Source organism: Globicephala melas, chromosome 16, assembly GCF_963455315.2.
Source record: "Globicephala melas chromosome 16, mGloMel1.2, whole genome shotgun sequence".
In the NCBI taxonomy this organism is placed as follows: domain Eukaryota; kingdom Metazoa; phylum Chordata; class Mammalia; order Artiodactyla; family Delphinidae; genus Globicephala; species Globicephala melas.
This window is the reverse complement of record NC_083329.1, coordinates 13,832,738-13,857,011: the sequence shown is the minus strand read 5'-3', so window position 1 is coordinate 13,857,011 and position 24,274 is coordinate 13,832,738. Positions and strand designations below refer to the sequence as shown.

The 24,274-nt window shown below is 49.7% G+C and overlaps 1 protein-coding gene across 1 annotated transcript; it reads left to right on the top strand.

Annotated features, from left to right (window-relative positions):
• LOC115843400 (inactive pancreatic lipase-related protein 1) lies at positions 1-14,139 on the top strand. Its single transcript, XM_030839349.2, has 12 exons — positions 1-49; positions 592-746; positions 1,225-1,350; positions 3,002-3,136; positions 3,948-4,056; positions 5,550-5,669; positions 5,777-5,896; positions 7,409-7,527; positions 8,445-8,574; positions 10,480-10,588; positions 11,300-11,467; positions 14,076-14,139. Exons 1-12 carry the CDS (start codon positions 1-3, stop codon positions 14,137-14,139), a joined length of 1,404 nt encoding a protein of 467 aa, XP_030695209.1.
• Positions 14,140-24,274: the final 10,135 nt, after the last annotated feature.

Below are 24,274 nucleotides of genomic sequence, written 5' to 3'. Positions count from 1 at the left end.
ATGGTGAGCATCTGGACACTCACTCTTTTCCTGCTGGGAGCAGCCAAAGGTAAAACACATCCCACCTGCCCCTTGGGAAGGGCATAAACCCGTCATCTCGGCACTGGCCGGAGAAAGCTTCAGCCATGGCAGGGCTTCCAGCGGCTGCAGACAGCTCCAAGTTTCCACAGAGACACGGTTGGGGCTGCAGTTTGTGCGGGTCCGTCTCAGAGCATCTCCCCACCAACCTGCCTTCATGTCCAGGAGGCCTGAGGCCAGACTCTTCCAGATAAAGCATTAGACACCTGCCTGGGTTAACATATTGACTTACCAGTGCCCATTATCACATTAGTCAAATAAAACTATCGGAAGATCTAGGCAGGGAACACAGGACTTTTAAGTTTTGACGGTGGTTCGAAGCAGAGAGGTCTCTGTGGGATTCAGTGAGACTGTTCCCTGATCAGAAGGTGGGCACGGGGGGAGGGGGGCAAGGAGAGAGTTGATGGGGCAGAGGCAAGTGTCTGCATGGTCTTCAGCCTGTCCCCAAGCAGGGGAGTAACCAGGCCAGCCTTGGGAGCTAACCCCTGAGCAGGGTCATCTTTTCTCTTACAGGAAAGGAAGTTTGCTATGATTCCATTGGGTGCTTCTCTGACTCTGAGCCCTGGGCTGGGACCGCCATCAGGCCCCTGAAAGTTCTCCCCTGGAGCCCTGAGGACATCGGGACTCGCTTCCTGCTCTACACCAACGAGAACCCAAACAACTTTCAAGTGAGACCTCTGCCATTTTAACATTGTTGTAACTGGTGAGGGGCTGTGCCCACCGGGGGACCAGGAGTTCTTACCTCTGTACCCTCTGCCTCTACCCGATCCCGCCAGCTGCCCCCAGGCCTAGCCAGACCTGGACAGAGTAGGTCTCCGGTAAAAAAGCTGGCTTGAATGAGTGAACGGTTCACATTTGCCAGAACCTCTAGCTAGTTATGTGATTCTGGTGTTGGGCAAAGAGCTTATGGAAGAACATATGGAAGGTGTAAGACCATGAGCCACAGTCCAGACCCAGTAGAGGTAGTGATTCCTGACTTTGGAAGGTAGGGCAGGGAAAGAGAGGTCAGGGTAGGCTTCCTGAAAGAGGTGGCTTTTTGCTAAACTTTGAAAGGTTGTGCATTGGAACAGGCAGAGATGGGGAAGAAAGAGACAGGCTAAAGTGGCTGGGCTGCAAAAACACGGAACCCTTCTGTGTTTGTCACAGATTCTTATTCCCTCTGATCCATCAACGATTGAGGCATCCAATTTCCAAACAGACAGGAAGACCCGGTTCATCATCCACGGCTTCATAGGCAAGGGAGATGAGAGCTGGCTGGTGGACATGTGCAAGGTAGGGCCTGGCTCTAACCCCTGTGGCCTGCGCTGCGGGCAGCTGCCACTGCTTCCCACTAATGTCTCCACCTCCCTTTACGCAATCTCAATTAGCGAGCTCGGAACAGGAAATCCTGACGTATCGAGGTACCTTTATGCAATAAAAATGCCTCTTCACCAAAATAAAAATCCCCTTCCAAGTTTCTAGACTACATCTGTAGCCTGAAGCAATGGCATCTGCTGCGTGAACAAACACTTCTGTCCTCTCATTTCTGGTTAAACGAAGCCTAAATATTGTCTGCTTCCATTTCAGTGAGGCTACTTTGTGTTCCTATAAAAGCAGGATTATGTTCTTTTTGTTCAAGGCTTTCCCACTTCCCTGAGAGTCAGAGATGTGTGCTGTGACCATTTATTTGAGATACGGAGAGCTTCGACTGACGGGGTGCCCCAAATGGCAGAATAGAAAATGCCAAACCCACTGTAACAGAGCATCTTTTGCTCAGAACGATAGACAACAGAATAACAAACACATGTTCACATACACACAAAAACACATGTGCAGAGGCACGCACACACAAATACACATGATATACCATCGTCCCTTCTTTTCTTGTGTTCACTGATTCAGTACGTTTTTCTGACACCTAAGAATTTACCCTAGCAGCCTGTCTTCCACCCTCCGACTTAAAATGTCAACAGGAAAAGTTACAAACCCTGAAAATTAAAATCCTTCTGCATTTGACCTTGGTTGTACCAGCCATTTAACTCTTGGTATCGCTTCTGTCCCATCATTAATAAGTATCTTCTTGTATAAACTGTAAGATATAGTTTATATCCCAAATTCTCCAGGTTTGTAAGAGATTCCTCAGGGCTGCTTTAAAAATAAAAGTCCTGAGAAAACGGTTTTTGGTATCCGTGTGTGTGTGATCACACATATTAGCATCGTATATGTGAAAAGATTCTAGGTGGATTTTAAATTTATAGTACCATTTTAGACTCCAGCTGGTCATACGTCCTGCCCGGCAGAACTTCTAAGGATATATCAGTTCCTTTGACATCCAAGAAGAAGTTTCCCTTTCAGAATTCTTCAATATCTTTTAAATCAGTGCAGTTCTATTTTTAAAATATCTTTAGTGTGTTTCCTCCATGAAATACTGTGCTGTCCTGACTGTAAAAATAGTGACACCTCCCTCCCACCTTAAAACTTCGTAAATACCCAGCAGCCTGGGGTGAAGCAAGTCCAGCCTTTGCCAAGAGGCTGAAAGGACCCCTAGCAGTCAAATCCACAAGGTCGTTTAGACCCTGGCTGCCGGAGAATGCGCTTGAGACCTTTTCTTTTTGAAATAGGATTCTTTGAATGATGCCCTGGTTTCAGCCACCTTATTGAATCAACCTGATTAAATCTGGTCGAAGAAAACCAGAGAGTGGTCAGCTTTTAATTAGTCTACGAACTAGAGAGGGAATCGATTTGCCTTTCTTGTAGCTTTTGCCCTGAGGGATAACTCCTATTGGCAACGGGATTCCTAACGAAGTCGAGTTCATCCCTGTGCCCCAGCTAGGAAGAGACAGAAGGACAGCCAGTGGTAACTCTCAGCGACCATTTCTGAGCTCTGGTTGGAAGCGGTTTCATGAGCCCCCACGATAACCCCCTGGTGTCTCTCCAACACCAGAACATGTTCAAGGTGGAGAAGGTGAACTGCATCTGCGTGGACTGGAAAAGAGGCTCCCAGACCACCTACACGCAGGCTGCCAACAACGCGCGTGTGGTGGGCGCCCAGGTGGCCCAGATGCTGGCCATGCTCAAGGTGAGTGGTGGCCGGGCTGCGAGGGGACACACGGCACCCACCGGTCTCTGCTGGGTAAAGACACAGCTGAGGGTTACCTGTTTAAAGAGGAAATAGAAAGAATTGATATTTCTCTTGGAGTCTTACTTCTAAAACTCACCTCAGATCAAAACCTATGGTGTTTGTGCTCAAGGCGCTGTACACCTATAATAAATGAGTACTTCTGGGTGAACATCTCTGAGACCAACAGGTGTGAATACTTTGAATTTGTGTCATTTGTTTGTTCATCCAATATTTGGGGGCATATTGTCAGGAGCTCTGCTAGGGAATAAAGAGAAGGCCCTGGGGGAGCTTACAGGGACCACTGAGTGTGATCAGGGTTCTGATGTGGGGAGGGGGAAGGGTGGTTACAGGCTTTATAGGAGTGTGTGTGGGGGTCAGGGGGCAGCTAATCCAGTCTGGGGAGCGGGGGTCGGTGATTAAGGATGTCTCTCAGGAAGAGACGTCTAAGTTGAGAGCTAATGGCTGAGCTGTGTCGATGTGAACTGGACTGACTTGTGGTTGGGGAGACATGACAACAGGAAGAGGAGGCTAAACCAGACCCAGAGGTGAGAGACTACGACATATCTGAGGGCCCGAAAGTTCCACTAAGGGTCTAGCTAGAAAAGAGTCTAGAAAAACAGGTGTTGAGTCAGAAGATCTCTGAGGCTTTCATAAAGGGCTGGGCTGGATCTTACGGGCAGTGGCAGGTTTTCAGCAGAGGAGTACCGGCATTAGGTTTGCAAAAACCACAGCACAGAAATGTCCTGAAAAGACAATCTTCCCTCTCCAGTCAGACTACAGTTACTTACCTTCCCAAGTCCACCTCATCGGCCACAGCCTGGGGGCCCACGTGGCAGGAGAGGCAGGGAGAAAGACTCCAGGCCTGGGCAGGATTACAGGTAAGACTTGAGGGCTGGGGCCCAAGGTTTGGTCCCCAGTAGCCCCGGAGCGTATACAAGACTGCAGCCTAGCTTGGAGCTGGGCCCAAAGAGTCCATCCAGATTAGAGTCTGCACAGAGCATTTTACGAAGCCCCCCCAGAAGCCTATCTTTGTGACAGGGGAAGTGGTGTCTTTGTTCTCTTTACTTCCTCCGCCTCTGTCCCCATCCATTTTCTGGTGATGTGGGTCTCTCAGCAGGACTGAACACCCAGGAAAATGCAGAGTAAGGCTAGCATGAACGTGAGCAAACATAATTAAGACAGGTCCATAATGTCATTCCTTTCCCCCTTCTCTGAAATCAAGGGCAGAATAGAACACAAAAATTTTGCTTCCACTGCCTTCGTTGGTAGAAGAAACCCAGACACCATCACACCAAAAGCATCCTTTTAACCCAAGCAAAGCCTTTAAATTATAACCACAAAGTATATCAATATAGTCATTATAATGCTAATATAATAATTATAGTAAGCATAGATTAAGTGCCTGCTTATCCCAAATACTGTGCAAAGTGCTCTACGTTTTCTCATTTAATCCTCAGAACTAAAGAAAAAGGCTGAGGGAAGCAAATGACTTGCCCAAGGTCACACAACTAATCAGTGGTAGGACTGACATTCAATCCCGGTTCTGCTGTCTTTTGGTTCAAGTCTCTACCTTTATAAGAACGTTCCCTTTTATTTTCAACAGACAATCACGTTTGTGCCTTCTCATCTGCTCTGATGAAACCTTCAAAAACAATTGTTAAATCTAGGAGTCCCGTCAAGAAGGAAATAGAGAGCACGTGCTTTTAATGAGAGCCCTGCATTATGAAAAGCTCATAGCTGTTCCAAACATTTCAGACTTTGGAACGAAACAACAGAGATATAAGAGATATAATTCTAAATATTTACTTATACACCCATAATGATGTGCCAGGCACTGTGCTAAATGCTACATATATTATCTCATTTAATCTTATAGCTCTATTATTACCCCCTTTTATAAAAGGGGAAACTGAGGTGTAGAAGAAGTCAAGTGATTCATCCAAGGTCATGCAACTTGCTCAAAAAATATAGGGATTTGGAGCAAGGTACCCAAGTCCCAGAATTTGTGTTTTGAATTGTGATACCATACTATTTCGCCCCTTTTTCCTTCAAACTTGGGAAGAGAAAGAGAATGTTGAAGGAGAAAGATATACAAGTAAGTGGGAGAATCTGATGTGGAGAAAAGCCCTTGCCTAAACAAAATCTAAATGTCTTTGCTCACCTGCCCTTCTCTATCCACTCCACTGGAATGTAATGAGCATGACTGAGATTCAATGTCTCCATATTCCATACCCCGGCCATGGCACTGCACAACTCCAGGGTATGGCATCCCTTGAGTTAGGTAGCGCACAGCCTGGGCAACTGTACAACCTCAATCCTGCTGGCACCTATAGCCAGGCCCATTGTGTGCAACACTGGCCATCTCTTTTAGGGTTGGATCCTGTAGAAGCAAGTTTCGAGGGTACTCCTGAAGAGGTCCGACTCGATCCCTCCGACGCTGACTTTGTTGATGTGATCCACACGGATGCAGCTCCCCTGATCCCATTCATGGGTGAGCCCCTCCACGTTCCAGCTGCAAGCACGTGCGATTGTGAGAGCATGTGCTTTTAATGAGAGCCCTGCATTATGAAAAGCTCATTGCTGTTCTAAACATTTCAGGCTTTGGAACGAAACAACTCGTGGGTCACCTTGATTTCTTCCCAAACGGAGGAGAGGAAATGCCCGGATGCAAGAAGAATGCCCTGTCACAGATCGTGGACATAGACGGCATCTGGGCAGGTAAAGCCAGAGCAGAGTGGGGACATCACTTCCCTGGGGGAGCAACGCCACTCCCACAGCAAATCTTAACAACGAAAGCACACTGCTCTTTGAAAATATACAATCCCCCCTTCTAGACCTTATTTCTTAAAAATATAGCCACGTATCATTTGTTATATCTCAGCTCTGCTGATTTACTTCCTTATACATTGTGTGGTGTCCTGGAGTGAACAAGCAACAAAGAATTACAAAACCATTGCTTAGAGCTGTAACTCCAACAATCAGTTGATAGCTACCTAATAAAGGAAGGAAATACCATAAAAGTAAATATCCTGAATCTAAGAGAATTTTTCTGCCAATTGTCCCTTGGGAGTCAGTGATATGGTTCAAGCTTATGTAACTGGCTTCCACTCCATAGACAGAATTCCCAATCATGTCCACGGCAAATCCATTCACGTGAGAGTCACCACTCCTCTATGTTGGGGAAAGAAAAAGAAGCAATCACGGCTAAGGAAGGTTAGAGCAGAGACTGTGCTACTCAAGGTGGCCATTCTTTATCATTGATCAGCACACCTGGGATAAAGGGCATCTTTCAGATACAGCTCCGACTCTGTATCTAATAAGGTCAAAATGGCAACAAACAGGTGAGATTTTCAGCCAGACTCATCATTTGGCACCGCACAGGTTTAACTCAAATGAGTAAAGACTTTCATTGAACGTGAGCGTAATGGCTTGGCAAGTACGGACACCATCAAAGCAACTATTAAGGATGAGGACCTATGTGTGTGTCTTTCACAGCTTTAGGAGGCTTTGCGCGGATAGAGTAGCCTAGACTCCCCATCAGTAACCAGTAACCAGTAACCAGTAGCCTAGACTCCCCATCAGTAACGGCCAAGCAAGTTCAGGCCAGGTCTGGAATGCGTGGTGCGACATCTGCCCCTTGGCAGGAATTTATAGGAGCCAAGGAAGGTTCTAAGAAGGAACAAGACATGAGAGTGAAAGGCATGCTCACATAAAGCCACCTAAAGCTACTTCCTTTTTATTCACCTAAACATGGCATGACAGTGTCCTTGCCCAGGTTTGGTCATGCCTAGGAGGTCAAGTCACATCTGGTTGTGTCTTCGAGGGCCTCCAGCCTGGTGCCTGGGACACAGAATGGAACAGAGGTTAGAGGCCTGGGCTCAAGCACCAGAGGGGCTTGGGTTTAAATCCCAGCTCCACCGCTTCCTAGCTGAAATCTGAAATCTGAGGCTGTAGCCTGTATGTCTTTCTGTAATTGGGGATGGTAAGTTACCCACCTCTGAGGAAAGGTGAAGCTCACAGGGACAATACATGTAAAGTGCTCAGAACATTGCCCGGCACACAGAAAGCAGCCTTTATATGTTAACTGTCATTTTGTGGCTGGATTTTGGACTAATCTTCAATTTCTGAAAATATGGTCCCACTTTGGAACCATCCCACTTGGAGAGAGAGGCAGAGAAGTTGTCATGGGGTCCTGACCACCTGTGCAGACTTCCCTCTTTGCTTACCCAGGAACCCGGGACTTTGTGGCTTGCAATCACCTGAGAAGCTACAAGTATTACTCGGAGAGCATCCTCAATCCCGATGGGTTCGCTGCGTACCCCTGTGCTTCCTACAAGGACTTTGAGTCTGTAAGCTATTATGCCACCTTGAGTCCCAAGGGGGGCTGTCGTCCTGCTGCGTTGGGATCTGCAGTACTCTCTCACCAGGGTCTGATCATTCCCTACTTGCTTTGCACCGCATGTCAGAGTTCACGGTCCTGTAGAGTGGAGGGGGAAAAAAGCCTTAGGCAGGAGGTAGCTAAAATTCTAGAAGAGTCATGTGGGAGCGGAAGATTCTGGGAAATCGGAGAGTAGAGCAGTCAATTCAATGATCTAGGAAGGCTTCCTGCAGGGGCAAAATTAGAATCTGGCTGGAAAATCATAGAGTTTAGAAGGAGGGGAAGGTGTGCACATTTCTGACAGGGGCGGAGCAAGTATGGAATGTGGGAGAGAAGAATCTACATGCCAGAGAGAAGGAAAGGTGGATGCTGGGGTTCTACACGCTGGGCTGGGAGTTTGTGCCGTGTGCAGCCGGCAACAAGGAGAGAGATGCACGAAACGATACCCCAGAGCCTGCCTATGCGGGCTCACTAGAGCCGGTGTGAACATCTATTCCCGACCCCACATTCAATGACATCATGTTGATAGCCTGAAGTTGGCCCCAGCCACAGCATATTTACACCACAGAAATCGGTAAACTCTACAGGACTTTTTGTCCCAGAGTTGCCTGTTAGTCATTCACCAGCATACCACTCGATGGAAGGCATATTTGATCTAACCTGGGGCCCAGGCATCAATATTTTCTGAAGCTCCCCAAATAGTTCTCATGTGATGTGCATCAGGCTTGGGTACTACACCCTGGATGAAGTTAGTTTAGAGACCATCTATTCCAATCTCTTTCCAGTTATGAAAGAGGAAACTGAGACTATAGGAAAATTGCTCCCCAGACGTGTGGATCATAAAAAGACAAATTCACACCTTACAGCCGGATCCATCTTTCTCATTAGAACAAGTGCTTCCCCTGTCCAGATGAAGGGTGCCCGCAGATGGGCCACTATGCTGATAGATTTGCTGGCAAGACACGTGAGGAGCAGCAGAAATTCTTCCTGAACACGGGAGATTCCAGCAAATTTGCTCGTAAGTTGCGCTGTGATTTCCCACCCAAGTAAAAGAGGTTTCCTTTCTGTTTTACATACAGGGGTGGCCTCTAACCTGAAATATTTGTGGGTACATTTCATCTTAGTAAAAGGACACAGCCACCCAAACCACCCCATTTAAGACTCAACCAAGGATTTAGAAAGGGTCTGCTTTACTTTCATTTTGTTTCTATGGCATGAAATGAGTGGACACAAACAGCATAATTCATGGGATAATAGCAATTTACCTGTCTCTGTGGCCATCTTCTCTGAATTTTCACCACCTCACAGTTCCTTGTCCTATGCATTTTAAAAATTGTGTCATCCGCACCTGTTCTATCCATTCAAAATTTATTTGGTACCAACTCTTTGCTTATCTAGCCCACTTAAGAAGCCCAGTTCCAATCTCCTCAACTTCCAGCCTTCTGTCCATGTGTCCCTCATGCCCGTTGATGGCGGGTGCCTCTCTGGTGGAGGGTTGGAGGGGATCAGAAAGGGGTAATTCCTCTCCAAATTCTGCTGAATGGGCTAGGACATAGGGTAGAGTCAGGCATGTTTCAGCCTCTTTGTGCCAACCTGCCTTCTGACAGTTCCCTAAGATATTGTACTGTAAAAAAGAGACTGTGTTTATATAAATACATAAATATATACAAGTCTCATATAGTTTTTTAAGTCAGGTTTATTGAGGTATAATTTATATACAGCCAAAGTCACCCTTTGTAGTGTATAATTCTGAGTTTTGATAAATAAAAAGTCATGTAACCATCTCCAAAATCAAGGTATAGAACATTTCCATCACTGTTTACATATTTTTTTAAAAGGCGTTGGTTAATCAATCCTTCCTCTGATGTAGTGATGCACAAAATACTTGCCAATATTTTAAAACAACAAATTAAACATTCAAAACCATATATTCATTCCTCAACTAACATTTATGTATGGGCCACAGGCTATGCTAGATGTGGGGTGGTGCAGGGATGAAGAAGACACCCTAGCATGAAATTTATAACCCGGCAGAGAAAACTGAAACTGAGCAGCTAGCTACAAGTGTGTTGGCTCGACGGCTTGCTGCTGTGACACGGCAGGACAGCGGACCTGGCCCTGATCAGAGGAAGGGGCAGGGAAAACACCTCTGAGCATGTAAAGGACAAGTAGGGGTTAGGCAAAGGATGTGTCTGTGAGCTTACATACATATGTGTGAATGTGTATGTGAGTATGTGGTGTGTATGCATGTGTGTGCATGTGTATATGTATGTTTGTGTGTGTGTGTGTGTTTATGTGCGCATGAGTGTGTGGTCATGTGTGTATAGGTTCCTGTGTATGTGTGTGAGCTCCTGGGCGCCAAGACAGCCCTTCAGGCATAAATCTGGATGACCACTGTGTTGGAGACTGCCCAGGGCCCTGGAGAGGCAGAGGGAAGACACAGACCTTGCCCTTGAGGCTCCCAGGACTGCACCCCTGAACTACCTTTCCAAATGTGGGGACCAGCCCTTGTTCCTTCTCTTTCCACCTCAACTCATAGTACTGTCCTTCGAGAACAGAGCTGTCCAACAGAACTTTCTGCCATGATGGAAATGCTCTGTGTTGTCCAATGCAGTAATCAGTAGCCACATGTGGCAATTCAGCCCTTAAAGGGTGGCTAGGGAAAGCGAGGAATTGATTTTTGTTTTATTTAATTTGGGTTTAAATTTAAGCAGCCACATGTGGCTAGTGACCCCTTTCCTGGGCGGGCAAGTCTACAGGGGTCCACTGCCAGATACGTGTTTCTCCTTAAGGCCTAGTTTGAGTCATAGGTTAACATGTAGAACTTCTACTTCGATGCCTCAGTGTAAGGGATGTGACAAGAACCTGAGATTTCTGTCAATTGTTTTGTGCATGAATAAAAACTTTTCTATGTCCTGTGCAGGCTGGAGATACGGAGTTTCTATAACACTGTCTGGAAGAAGAGCCATTGGTCAAATCAAAGTCGCTTTGTTTGGAAATAAGGGAAACACTCACCAGTACAATGTCTTCAAGTAAATTTCCTTTTTCGGTACCACCTCTCACTTGATACACACGGCCTTCACATCCGTGCACTGATATACTTCTTGTCTCTTTATCAATGGATTCTAAATTATTTACTTTATGTACTGAAGTTAACTTCAGATTTTTGCTAACATGTGTTCTTTTCTCTATTATAAATCCAGGCATTTTATTCTTTCTCTCTCAATAGATCAGATTTTTTATGATAAATCTAATGTTAGCCCAGATATCATATTTTCTGATTAGCCTAGTCACACGTGTTTGTTGTGTTAAACTAGTGGATAACTTGTTATTGTACAAATAATTCTACCAGAAAAAAATAATATGAAGGAATTATATAGTTTTCTATAGGTAAGTTTTGAGGGTAAATTAACTTACGTTTGAGGAAATACTAGTTAAATAGTAGTTTAAGGGACTTCCCTGGTTGTCCAGTGGTTAAGACTCTGTACTTCTACTTCAGGGGGCCACGGGTTCGATCCCTGGTCAGGGAACCAAGATCCACATGCTGGATAAAAAATAAAACAAATAGTAGTTCGAGGCTGCTGGCATATAGCTGACTTTTTCATTTCTCTAACCTTTATTTGAGAATTAATTTGGAAAAAAAATCATCTTGTTAATCTAGAGTAGAAAAGAGAGGCAGGGACTTATATGGTCATTAGAACTTGTTTCAGTGAATGGGAACGTTTCTATTTCTCTGTTTCCAGGGGGATTATCACACCAGGCTCCACCCACTCCAATGAGTTTGACGCGGATATTGACGTCGGAACAATTGAGAAAGTCAAGTTTCTTTGGAACAACAACGTGGTAAACCCAACCCTCCCCAAAGTGGGGGCAGCCAAGATCACCGTGCAGAAGGGAGAGGACAAGACGGAGTACGTGTCTTTGCAGCTTGTGCCTAAGGATGTTTGTAGAGACTTGCATTTGTCATGGAAACTCACCCCAGAAAGTCAGCTGAGGTTCAGCCGGTGTTCTCAGCACTCTCTGTGGCAGGCACAGATGATACCGCCCTGCCTTCCATGAAAACTAAGGAAGAAAAATAAGAAAGAGAAATAAGAAATAATTTCTGAAGGGTATAAAGTTATAAGTATCCGTTAGAGAGTGGCTACAAGTTAAAGAGGGGAAGATCAATGAAAGTTCAGGATAATAGAAGGAAAAGGAAATCAGTTTTAGCAAAAGATATACAATTTGAGATGAGGTGAGAGGGCTGAGGGGGCTGATGACCCCGTGGCATCCCTGGCTGTGGCATCTGCGGGGAGGTGGGGGTAATGACCAAAGCTCAGACCCCAAGTCTGGCCAGCAGGACACCCCCATGCCGCTTGGCGAGAAGAAGATCCTGGGCTCTTGGTCACTGATTGAGGTTTGGAGGTTAGGTGGGGTCACTAAACTCAGGGCCCAGGGAATGTCACACCCCCGGGCAGGGGGCGGGCAGGGGGGTGGGTTGGCAGACCTCACAGCCGTCTCATCAGCTGATGACCCCTGTGGGGTCCACCCTGTCTCTGTGACGGGAGGACCGAGGGGCTGGCCCAGGCAGGGCGTCCGCGGAACAAGAAGGTCCTCTCACTGAAAATACAGTGTCGAGGAGGCCGGTGGGGAGCCCTATGCAGGCTGGGGGTGCAGCCGAGGCCTCCTCTCCGCCATCGGAGGACACTGGGACTCTAAGGTCAGTGGCCCAGGTCCCATTAGGAAGTAGACCTGTTTCCTGGATCCTGGGATGTGGCTAAAATCATGTCAGAAGAAGGTGGTCTCATTGGAATCTTTAAAATGAGAGGCATTCCCAAGGAGATGCCTTGTTCACAGGTGGATTCAAGAAAGGAAAAAAAGTAGGAGACCAAATCACCCAGGGCGTTGCACCCTCTAGGTGCCTCAGCTGTCACCTCAACCCTCCGACGACCTGAGGGCAGCTTCCCCGCCCGCCGACTCTGGAGGGAATCGATCTAAGAGAAGCTAGATGGTGGACCTCAAAAATTTTAAATATAGGAAGATAGAGCGTCACAAACTATAATAGTTTGGGGGGTAAAAATACTGAATTCGTCAACTTATTCAAATATTTTGCTGTTAGGAAAACAGCTAATAAGTAACATTTAAAAAAATAATAATAAGTGGGAGACGAAAGAAAATTAAGAGTTTGGTCCGACCTCCTCTCATATCCCCCTCAAATTTTTTTAGTCATCTCATTGGGGTTTCAAGTCCTACCTGCTGACAGGAATTCCTCCAGTGACATGGTATCAGAAGAAAAATGTAGTTTCCCCCCTTTATTTCTCTCTCCCCACACACCATCCTCCTTCCTTCCTCTCTGACTTTAGTAAGTACCAGGTATGCCTGGCGTATAGGAAGGGATGCAAAGACAGAGCCTGCTGAGGAGTTTACAGTATAGCTGTTGAGAAAAATGGACTTATGGTTCATTGGAAAGGTCAAATGACAGACTAAGAACTCCCCGTGAGGGGCCCAAAGAGGGTGCTGGGGAGACGGGCAGAGGGACGGGGGGAGGTATGTGAGGGGCACAGGGAGGCCAGGCTGCTGAGGGCGGGGCTCCGGTGCAGAGGACAGGAATTCGATTGGCGGTTAGGGTTAAGGGCTTCCAGGAAAGACAAATGAGGTACAAAGAGACAGTGGGGAGGGGCCAGTGAAGGTGAGGAGAGAGGATGAAGCTTCAGAGCTCACAGGTGGTGAGAGAATCCCATGTTTCCTGGAAGAGCTGTAACCACAACCACTTACATCTGCATTGTTTTTAAATTAATTATAAAGCTTTTTTATATTTATTGTCATGAGATGCTACATTATTGACTTGGGATTCTCACCAATCATGGGAGGGAGCTAAGCCCTCTTCTACAAATAAAGACTCCATTGCTGAGACTCGAGTAACCAGCCCCGTATCATGGCTGGAAGGCAGCAGGGGGCAGCCCAACGGGAGAGCCAGGCCCCTGACTCCAGGTTTGGAAGACAAGGTCCAGAGAGGTTTGAAGTTGACCACAGGAAACGTAGGCCACAACGTCAGCTTGACCTGTGTTTGCATCTTGGTTCATCTACGTATTAACTGAGAGCCCTCTGTGCCTCAGTTTCCTCTCCTGTGATGTAGGACTCTTAACGATACCTCCTCACACTTGTGTGGTGAGGACGAAGTGCGCACTGCGTGAGTGGATCAGCTAGTGTGGTTGCCGACAGCTAGCGAGAGCTCCGTCTACTGTAGCTGCTGTGTTTTCTTGAGCTGCTGTAGGCTGAATCGGGTCCCCAGAATGGCTGGGGCAAGAGTGAGCCCATCTGTAAACCCCTCTGCTGGGTTCATGGGGGGCCCGCATGTACTGACCTTGTCCTGGGGTCCAGCCAGCCCCTCCCCCTGGAAGCCCCCAGGCAATCAGCCCTCCAGGGACTTTTTGAAGCTACCACCCTAGTGCAGCCCTCATCGTTTTGAATTGTAAATCAGCAATTACCTTTGCCAGGTAAGAACGCCCAGCACTTAAAAAGATTCCTTTCTCTCCACAGATACAGTTTCTGTAGCGAAGAAACCGTGAGAGAAGACGTCTTGCTCAGTCTCATGCCCTGTTAAACTCCGGGTGCGATGCAGCCGCCGTGTAACACTAATAAAATCCGTACATGCATCTATCTGCTCACAGCATCTGTGGCTGGTGTCAGCTGCCCCAGTGGGACATTTGGGAATTGACTATTTTAAAATGCCCTGCCCGTTTCCGTATATTGGGGTTTCCTGCCCTTGACCTCCAGTTACCAACCCCACTCCCCCCAGTTTCCCTGGTCCTCGTGCCCACTGTCTTCTCACCCGAGGCGAGGCGACAGACAGCAACACTAGAGAGTGGAGCTGGGGCCCCGGCAGAGCCTTTAGCCCTGCCCCTCATCCTGCAGGTGACGAAACAGGCGTGCGGGCTCGCTGTTGCAGCACATGGAGCGGATGTGCCCCATCGGGTCTGAGGGTCAGGCCCCTGACTCTGATTCCAGGGCCCCTCCCTGACTCTGCCATCACCTTGAGATCATGGAAGGCCGTGCTAGGATGTGGCCCCTTTGTGATGGTAAATTGTGTGGTGATGGGACCACCTGGGGGCTCCGGCGCTTGGTGAGGTTAAGGGGCTCCAGCACCCAGAGACTGTGGTGGGCACATTTGCAGAGCACAGACAGACTTCCCGCGCCCCCTGGACCTGGGCCGGGGCTGCCTCAGAGCCCTCTCTCCACCTGCCGGGCAAGCATCATCCAGGCAGGGCCGGGCGCTGAGCAGGGGTCCAGGGGGTGCCCAATGCAGGTCTGGCTGAGGGGGGACTTTTCTGCCTTTGGCGGGGCGGGGAGACTCAGCCAAGCCGACCTCACCGTGGCCCCGCCCACACAGGTGTTCCTACCTGGGGGTGGGGGAGTTTTCAAGGTGGCCCAGCCTGTCCCGTGATCACCCCAGGGGGTTGTAGGGACCAGGAAGGGCCCTGCCTCCCTTGAGTGTCTCCCCTCTTGGTCACCCACCCACCATGGCAGTTCCTAAGCCCCAGAGGCACGTCAAGCTATCACTGAGCTTCCAACCTGAGTGCGAGTGGGCTCCAGAGTGTTCCGTGAAAGCAGAGGGTGTGGCGAGGATTCCCCAAGCGACTGTAATAAAGGCTTCACAGTCAAGGGCACAGGGTGGGCGCTCAGCAAACCGTGGTGATGGGGGGCGTGGGGCGCACCGAGCAGGAGAGACCCAGCGCTGGCCGTGAACCCGCGCCCCGGGCAAGCAGCACATCCAATCAACGGAATGGAGCTTCTGCAGACACTCCCAAACACCACCTCTTGTGCAGGCACTGGAGTGAGAGGGAAGCCGACTTCCATTTGGCCCCCGGGAGTGTGCCCGGTGGTAGGGGGCCGGCACCTAAATAAACACCACCATGCGGCCCACTAGGGCAAAAAGCAAGGTATATGCCAGGACAGGGGGGCCAGAAGAAGGAGGAGTAAGATGGGGAAGGCTCCGAAGAGCCGTGGGAACTAGGCCCAGGCTTGCGGGAAGACGACCCACTGAGACTGCAGGCTGGGAGGCCAGCAAGGAGGAGGAGGCCCCCACAGACATCCAGGCAAGAAGTGATGAGATGTATGAGGGTGGCAGGTGGAACCAGGTATAATGAGGGGGACGGGACTGGTCGGCCATGGTGAGAGGGTCCTTCCTGCTCAAGGACAGCCTGTCTCACCTGCTCCCCAGACTGACAGATACGGCCAATAACTTGGAGAAAAGGATTTTAAAACAAGGAGGAAGCTGAAAAAAGACTGCAGACAGAAGAGGCCAGTTGCCGAGACTCCCCTAATCTGCTGGCCATACCATAAGCACACAGCGGAGGCTCTGCCCTGAGCCTCGGGTGACCTGGGTGACCTTGGGTTTGACAGCAGGTGCACCGGTAACCTGAGACAGGTAACCTGCTCCAGGGACAGGGAAGGCAGCTGTTGGAGACCCGAGCCGGAGCAGGGCCAGCCTCCTGCTGGCTCCTCCCGAGTCCCTTTCCTAGAATGGGCGTAAGTCCTTTAATCGGATATACAGCCTGAGAAAATTCCCAGGAAGACAGAGAACAGGTGGCTCCATGATCACCACCATTGACCTCGTGTGTGTCGCAGGGGCCAGCGGTGAAGCCAGGTAAGAATCACGGGGCTGGAGACACACGAAACGTAGCCAATGTTCAATTCATGAATCACTTGTTATTGCACACAAACAGCACACGACACAGCTTAGTCAGAGCCGGGAAAATAAGAAAGGTGGTAAATGAACCATCCCAAGAAGAAGTAGGGAAGCAGGCATCTCGGCACGAGCGGAGGTCCTGGTCCTACCACAGGCCTCCAGACAAGCATGAGTGGGAAGTCGCCCTCTGCTCTGACAGGGCCTCGGGCAGCGACCACCTGCAACAGCTCAGCACCTGGGGATCGGGTCCTCCAGCAGAGAGCCTTCTAGTCGCTGGGCTCAGTGTCTCTTTTCAAGGAGTGGGTCAGGAGGTGTAACAGTTACACCCAGGGTACCTTGTCTCTATCAGTTGCTCCTTCAGTTCTAGTGACGTATGTTACCCATCAAATTTCTTATCTAAAGTACCACTCAGTTTATCACTCTAAGACACTCGCAGTCCTACAGCGGACGTTCCAAGACAGCTAATATGGAAGTTCACACTGGCCACTGTGACTATTTTGAACTATTTGTTTTGAACTATTTCAATAGCTTAAATCCTATACGTCTCACACAAGGTAAGTAGGAATCGTAGCACAGAAGAAATCACATCATAACACCCTGGCTACTTATCAGTGTGGCTGCAGAGCCTCCACTTCCTGTCCCCACACACCCTTGACCTTAACGCACCGCCTGCGAGCTGGATGGGGAGATTAGGGCTCTCCGTGGTTACTCTGGGGGACACTTGCAGTGTCTATGTGGCCCCGGCAGATCTGAAATCCAGATTTCAGCAGCTGCAGGGGGCCAGCTTGATTAGACTTTGTTCTTTTTTGTTTTTTAAATAACAGAGGTGGTGCATTTTTCAGAATGCATATGAATACGGCCTTTGGAGCAATGAAAATACACCCCATTCATAGTCAGTTTGTTAACATAAAGCTCAGGGGGACATTCAGTCTGGTTGGAAGCAATAGGAAAGGCACTGAGCCAGCAGTCAGGGCTCTAGTCAAGCCTGGTGACCTTGGGCAAGGGCTTTCCACCTCTCTGGGTCTCAGCTTTCTCATCTGTAAAATGGAACAGAAGGCTCCATCCTTAAGTCAGGGAGCTGTAAGATGAGGGAGGCTCCTTAGGGAGTATGGCCACAGTCTGACCCCAGACTCAAAGCTACCAGAAGGCAGCAGGCACGCAAAGCAGTGCTCGTTAGGATGGGCTTCAGACCCACCCAACTCAGGCCCTGCATGCTCACCCCAAGGTGCGGGAAGCTGGGCATCCAGGGGCTCGCGGGACTAGTTGAGGCAGCTCCAGGAGTGCCAGGGTTGCACCAACCAGCCTGCAAACTAGAATCAACTGGGAGCTTAAAAAAAAGATGGAGTTGGGGGGCATCCCCGGTGGCACAGTGGTTGAGAGTCCGCCTATTGATGCAGGAGACACGGGTTCGTGCCCCGGTCCGGGAAGATCCCACATGTCACGGAGCGGCTGGGCCCGTGAGCCATGGCCACTGAGCCTGCGCGTCTGGAGCCTGTGCTCCGCAATGGGAGAGGCCACAACAGTGAGAGGCCCGCGTACCGCAAAAAAAAAAAAAGATGGGGGGGGGGGGTCTTGTCCCAGGCCCCACCCTGACCAACTCAAGAACAATCCCATGTACAGGCCTTTTTAAAAAGTCCTTGGGTACTCCTCCCCGTGCAGCTGGGTGAAGCTCCCTCAGGAAACAGTATTTCCTGAATCCTCTAAAGGCAAGTCTTCTCATCCCAGGCTTCCAAGTGAACTTATTCCTCATTCTCCAAGGGAATTTTTTAATTTTGTGTTTTCACCTAGATGATAATCTATTTTTTTTCAGCCAGTTACAGAGACAAGGTTTTCTCTTTGTTGTGGTAATTTGCAGTAAGAGTTTTGTTTCCTAAATTGATGTGCAATGAAATGATGTTAATGGGAACGTCCGGGGGGCGGGTGAAAATTTTTAGTGAGGATGGTGTCCTTCTATTTACTCAGGTCTGAGAAACCTTGGAGAGTATGGTCTGGGACTGGAAATGTGGAAGACATGTCCAGTGTCACAGGCTTTGAGAGCAGAGAGTTGGCTTTGGGACCCGGAACGGAAGAGCAAATGTGGCCAGAGAGGAGCAGGGAGGGGTGGGGGAGGAACGAGCCTCGGGGGTGGTAGCGGGGACCCCAGGGGGCTCCTCAGTGGGGAGATACAGCTGACATCCCTGGCAGCAGAACCCACAGGTGCAAAAGCTCAGGAGAGGAAAAGAACAGGTGTATTCCAGAACTGTGTGTCCTTCCATCTAAGCACTTGTAGGGTGGGAAGGCATCAGGGAAGAGCAGAAATGAAGCTGGGCGAGGCCACGTGGTGGCCATGTTAATTTTCTCGGGCTGCCATAACAAAGTACCACATACGGCGTGGCTTAAACAATAGAAACTTATGATCTCACGATTTTGGAGGCTGGAGAGCCCAGGACCAAGCTGTCACAGGTTCGGGTCCTTTCGGCAGCTGTGAAGGAGACCCTGTCCACGCCTCTCTCCTTTGGGTGGTTTCTGGTGATCTTTGCCATTTCTTGGCTTGTAGATATATCACCCATATCTCTTCGTTCATGTTCACATGGCCTTCTCCCTCTGTGCATGTCTTTGTATCCAAAGTTCCCCTTTTTATCAGGATACCAGTCATACTGGATTAGGACCCACTCGAATGGCCTCATTTTACCTCTGTAGAAACCGTAACTCCAAAACGTCATGTTCTGAAGTCCTAGGGTTTAGGACTCCATCATATCTTTTTGCAAAGAACCCAACCCAACCTATAACAGTGGCCAACCTCGCATGTCCAGCTTAGGAGCTTGGACTCCACTTAAACTGGATCCCTCTCCACCAGATACCCGCAAACTATTCTCTTTAGTTAAAGCCCAAATTACGTAGCCCTGGTACAAGCCCTCTTCAGTGTGCTGTTCCTTGTTAGCTTGTTCAATCAGTTGAAATTGTATTTCTTTTAGGCAATCAGTGTCTGTGCCCCAAGGGACCATCAATTCCATGAGGGCAGGGCAGTAGGATACTCTGTTCCCTCCCTGTTACACCCTCAAGGCTGGAAGAGCATCCAGCACGCTCTGGCCGCATAAAAAGGAACACGAAAGCGTGAACAGACATGTGAGACACGCATCTGAGGGTGTCAAGGAGCCACCCACAGGATCAGAGCTGGGAGGAAACCCTGGGGGAGGCGGATGCGGTGCCCTAGAGAGACGTGATGCCAGCCCCTCGAGGGCGAGGGGAGGGAACAGATAAAAGACGTGATGAAGGTAAGGAATGAACAGGTCTCAATAGGCCTCAGGGTGCAGGCGAAGGAGAACCCAAGCCACCCCCTCCCCCGGGCAGCGGCTGCGCCAGCTGGCAGGGCTCCCCAGGCTCTGACCCTGCCGCTTGCCTACATGTGGCCAGTGAATGACTTTTCCCACAGGTGCTGGCCTGGCCTTCCCTTCCCTCCCAGGGCAGACAGCTGGCAGGATCTCAGAACCTCAGGCCCCCAGAGAAGAAGGAGGAGCTGAGCTGCCCCTGCCACGGGCAGCCAACTGGGAGGCGGCATGGGGCCCTGCCTCGAGTCACCTGTCACAGAGACCAGGCAGGCTCGGGACTGCTTGAGAGCACCCAGTGGGTCTGCCCCCAGCCACTGGTGACTGTGGCAGGGGTGCCCAGCCCCATGGGGTCAGCTTGGTGCAGGGACAGTGTTCCTAAATCCACCGAGATTCCCTCCATTTACAGGGCAGCAAACTGAGGCCTCCAGAAGGAGAGAGCAGCTGCACAGTAGGAGGCGGCGCCTAAAATCAAGGTTTCCTCCTCCACTCACCCCAACTAAGCCCCTTACTTTCAGGGCCTCTGTTGCCTTGGCTGTAGAATGGGAGTAAGAAAGGCGCTCTAGGAGCTACGATGTGATGGCCGCCGTCTTCTCTCAAGACACCTTTTGAACCAACAGCACCTACTTCTCCTCTGATATTCAGCTCTCTCACGCCCTCAGCACCTCTTCCAGAGATTGTATCCCCGAGACGTGTGTGTTCAGCTTATTTCTCATTATCTTAGGTATTGCCACCTCTTGGATGACTCCTTATCCACTTTGAAAGAGTGGTTTAGATGCTGCGCTCCTTCAGGGTGACTCTTGCTTGAATTGAAGGGTGAGTCCTTTCTCTAGGTTGCAGTTTCCAAAATTTCCTGTGGGATCCCAGATTCGAAGACGACCTTAGAAGTACGTCGCTTAAGTCACCCCTCATCTGATGCTTGGCTTCTGTCCATGTCTACTCAGTCACCATGTCATCCAAGTAAGGCAGGGGTCATGCCCCACCAGCAACGGCCTATCCTACTTCCCAGTGATTCTAACCTTTACAAAGCTTTTCCTCATACTGAGCAAATCTGCCTCAGTGGGTCCCTTGAGGACAGGGGTGACCACGACCTGCCCTTGGCATTTAATACAGAGCCTGGTGACCTGGAAATAACAAGAATCGCTTCTTGCCTAAATGAACTATAACCCTCCCCTTTCTTTCCAGCTCTGCCCTCCCAGGTGACTGTTGACCAGATGAAACACCACTGGCCACTCAGGTGAGTTTTCCCAGATTACTTGACCAGTCTGTAGCTGGAGCCAGGAGAGCATAGACAATGGGAACCACAGACTATCTGAAAGTGTCTCACTAAATCTTTGTCAAAAATGACAATCAGGGCTTCCCTGGTGGCGCAGTGGTTGAGAGTCCACCTGCCGATGCAGGGGACACGGGTTTGTGCCTCGGTCCGGGAGGATCCCACATGCCCCGGAGCGGCTGGGCCCGTGAGCCATGGCCGCTGAACCTGCGCGTCCGGAGCCTGTGCTCCGCAACGGGAGAGGCCACAGCAGTGAGAGGCCGGCGTACCACAAAAAAAAAAAAAAAAAAAGACAAGTCACAGAAAGGCTTGGCTGCTATTACGATGGGTGGTGAAACCAGACAACTACACAGTCCAAACCCTTTCCTAACGAGGATGGAAATGTCCTCATTAGGAATATAGAGTCAGGAAAGGGTGGTGCCCAAGCCCAGCTAACCCACCAGATGGACCACAGGCCTCTGAACCACTGCGACCAACCTCTCTCAGGGGGTGTCCAGTGGCTAGACGCACCTGCCAGGGCCCCAGTGACAAAAGATGGCCCAGTCCAAGGGCTTATCCAAGGGACTGTTTACAGAACTATGGACAGGGTTAAGGGAATCCTCTAGGGGTACTAAATCACCAGGGATGTAGCAGCAGCTGGGAGCTCTAACTTCCCTGGAATCTGAAGCTTGGAGGGAGGAAGCTGTCGTGAGAGTCTGGAAGGAGCTGGGGCCAGGGGAGGAGCTGCTTGAGAGGGGCTGCAGCTGTCAGGAGGGAAGTGCAGTCATCACCCGACCACAGCACAGAAGGGAGGGAGCCTGGGGAAGAAATACCCCGACCTCTCCCTCCTCCCACCTCCTTCCCATTGACCGAACCCAACCAGAAGGCCGAGGGCAAGTAGTGCAGGGAGGCTGTCCATAGAGACAGCTTCCGGGGCACGGAGCAGGGAGGAGAAGGCAGCAGAGATCCGGATGTTATCCAGCTCACCATTAGCTTCCAATGCTTCATCCTCTCATCCAGCAAATGTTTAGTGATCACCTAGTACCCGTCAGGCGCTGTCCTAAGCTCTGGTGACACATAAATGATTCTATAGACCTTGACCCTGCCACCAAAGCAAGGTCTAAACAAATAATCCCTGAAATATAATTACCGGTTGGGATACATTCCGTGGAAGAAAAACTAAGGAACGTGATAAGAGATGTAAAGGAAGGTCTGGTTTCTCCACGGGCACTGGAGAAGGCTTCTTTGAAGACGTCACATTTAAGCTGAGCCCTGAGCGATAACTTCAGTTTAGGCAGGGAAAGACTGAGGGCAGTGTGTTCCAGGAAGAATAAACAGAGTATGCGAAGACTCCAAGATGGGCACTTTCAAAAGACCACACACAGCCCGTGTGCCTGGAGTTCAATGAGGGAGACTCAAGGGGAGGGAGGGGAGAGAGGCATGGTCCAGGTAACGCTGCACCCTGGTGAGGAGTTTGTATGTTTTCCCAAGAGTGGTGGGCAGCCACCGGCCCCGCGTCATGGGTCCAGGGCTTCCATTCAGCCTCATACTGCCATTCCAGGCTCCTCAGTAGGGTCCTTGATAAGCATGAGTGTCAGGCCTTGGACTAAGCTCCTTCCTCAGCTGCAGGACACCCGCAGGAGCTGTGGGGTGGCAACATTGGGCTTTGGGGTCATTGAGGTATAGGTGACCCCACTCAGGTTCATCAGCACTTTACCAGTTCCACAAAGCTTGACTTTTCTTAAGCCCACTTGAGATAAGGAAGTTCATTCCTGGGCTTCCCTCAGCACCACCCTGCTCACCTCCAGCCTCAGAGTTCTCAGAAGGGAAGTTCACAAAAAAAAGAAGCCATTTTCTACACTTGAAACCCTCCGGAAATTGCCGGCAACCTTGTGGGATAGACTGAAGGGCAGGAGTAGAATACGGAGCAACTGGAACTCTCACCCAGCTGCCAACGGGAGTTCATGCAGGTGCAGTCGCTGTGGGAAAGTGTTTAGCAGCAGCTCCTAAAGTTAAGCACACACACACCCCAGGACCCAGCAATGCTACCTCTGGGGACAAACCTGAGAGAAATGAGTGCAAGTCTAACGAAAGACAGGTAGTAGACTAGAAAGTTCCCAGCAGCATCGTCCATAACAGTCCCAAACTAGAAAGAACCCACGTGTCCACCAAAGCAGAATGGATACACCAACTGTGATAGATACACAGAAATGTACCATATAACACAGCGATAAAGAGGAACCAACTACTGATACATGGAACAACATGGGCGAATCTCAAAACCGTGTTGTGCGAAAGAAGCAAAACTCTAACCGGCACATACTGCATAATTCCACGTATATGCAATCCCAGAAGAGACCAAACTAATCTATGGTGATAGAAGTCGGAGCATGGCTGTGCGGGTGGTGGTACAGGGATCATCAGAGATACTTCTGGCTGCTAGAAATGCTTTTCGATCTGGGGCGTATACACAGGAGTATACATTTGTCAAAACTCATTAAACTGTACTCAAGTTCTCAACTTAAGATGTATACACTTTGGAGCATCTAAATCATATGTCAATTTTTAAAACAGCTGGGCAGCACCTGGCTTTCACCCCTCAGCCCTGAAGGAAAGCAAACACTTCCATCTTTCTTATCCCCGAGTCATAAACTACATTGTTTCCCAACAAAGCTGTATCTGAACAGTGTTTATTTGACTCTTTTGAGTGCCTCCACCAGCAGGGTTTTTACAACTCTGTCCAGCATCTTTGGAAGGATGCTCTCCACCCACCTCACCCCCAAAGTAACCAAGGGCTGTCTTCAAAAACAGATGCTTCCACTGAACGGATGCTTCAGACTGCCCACTCCTGCACGGCTCTGCCAGTGTCTGCAGGGCAATGAGATGAGTTCGGGCTTCCTGTTTCCAAGAGGACTTTGAGTGGGTGGCACTACAGCTTGGAGTTTCCCTCTTATCACCTGGGGAACACAATCTTTTGGCAACTGTACCTGTAAATTCAGATTAACAGAGCCCTTCGCCATCCTATAAAGTCAGTTTCCCTTTCCTCAAATCTCACTTCATAAACAGCCCTGCTCCCCAGCTGAGCTGGCTTTATGTATTTATGATAACCTAGGTTCAACCTGGCATGTACAGAGCCCTATCTATCCCCCACCCCCGTCCTTTTCTGAGGAATCCAAAGGATAAAGTCTGGTTATAAAAGGCCATGGCCAACCTGCTGGGCTGCAGGTGGAAGCTCTGGGGCCACACAGTAAGTCACAGCCCCACGCGGGCAGGGAGCCGGGTAGGGGTAGGGCTGCCAGGGGGACGTGGCCCAGAACAGGGGAGCACAGCAGTGCAAAGACCCTGAGTGCAGGGTCCGAGAGAGGCGCTGCCCAACTCCCTGTGTGCAGGGAGGCCTCAGCCTCAGGGTCCCCACCTCGAGGGAGAGCCCCATGTGTGCTGAGGGCCGCCTGCCCTGTCCGCCAGCCTCGTGCCTGTGCATCTGGTGTCCGTG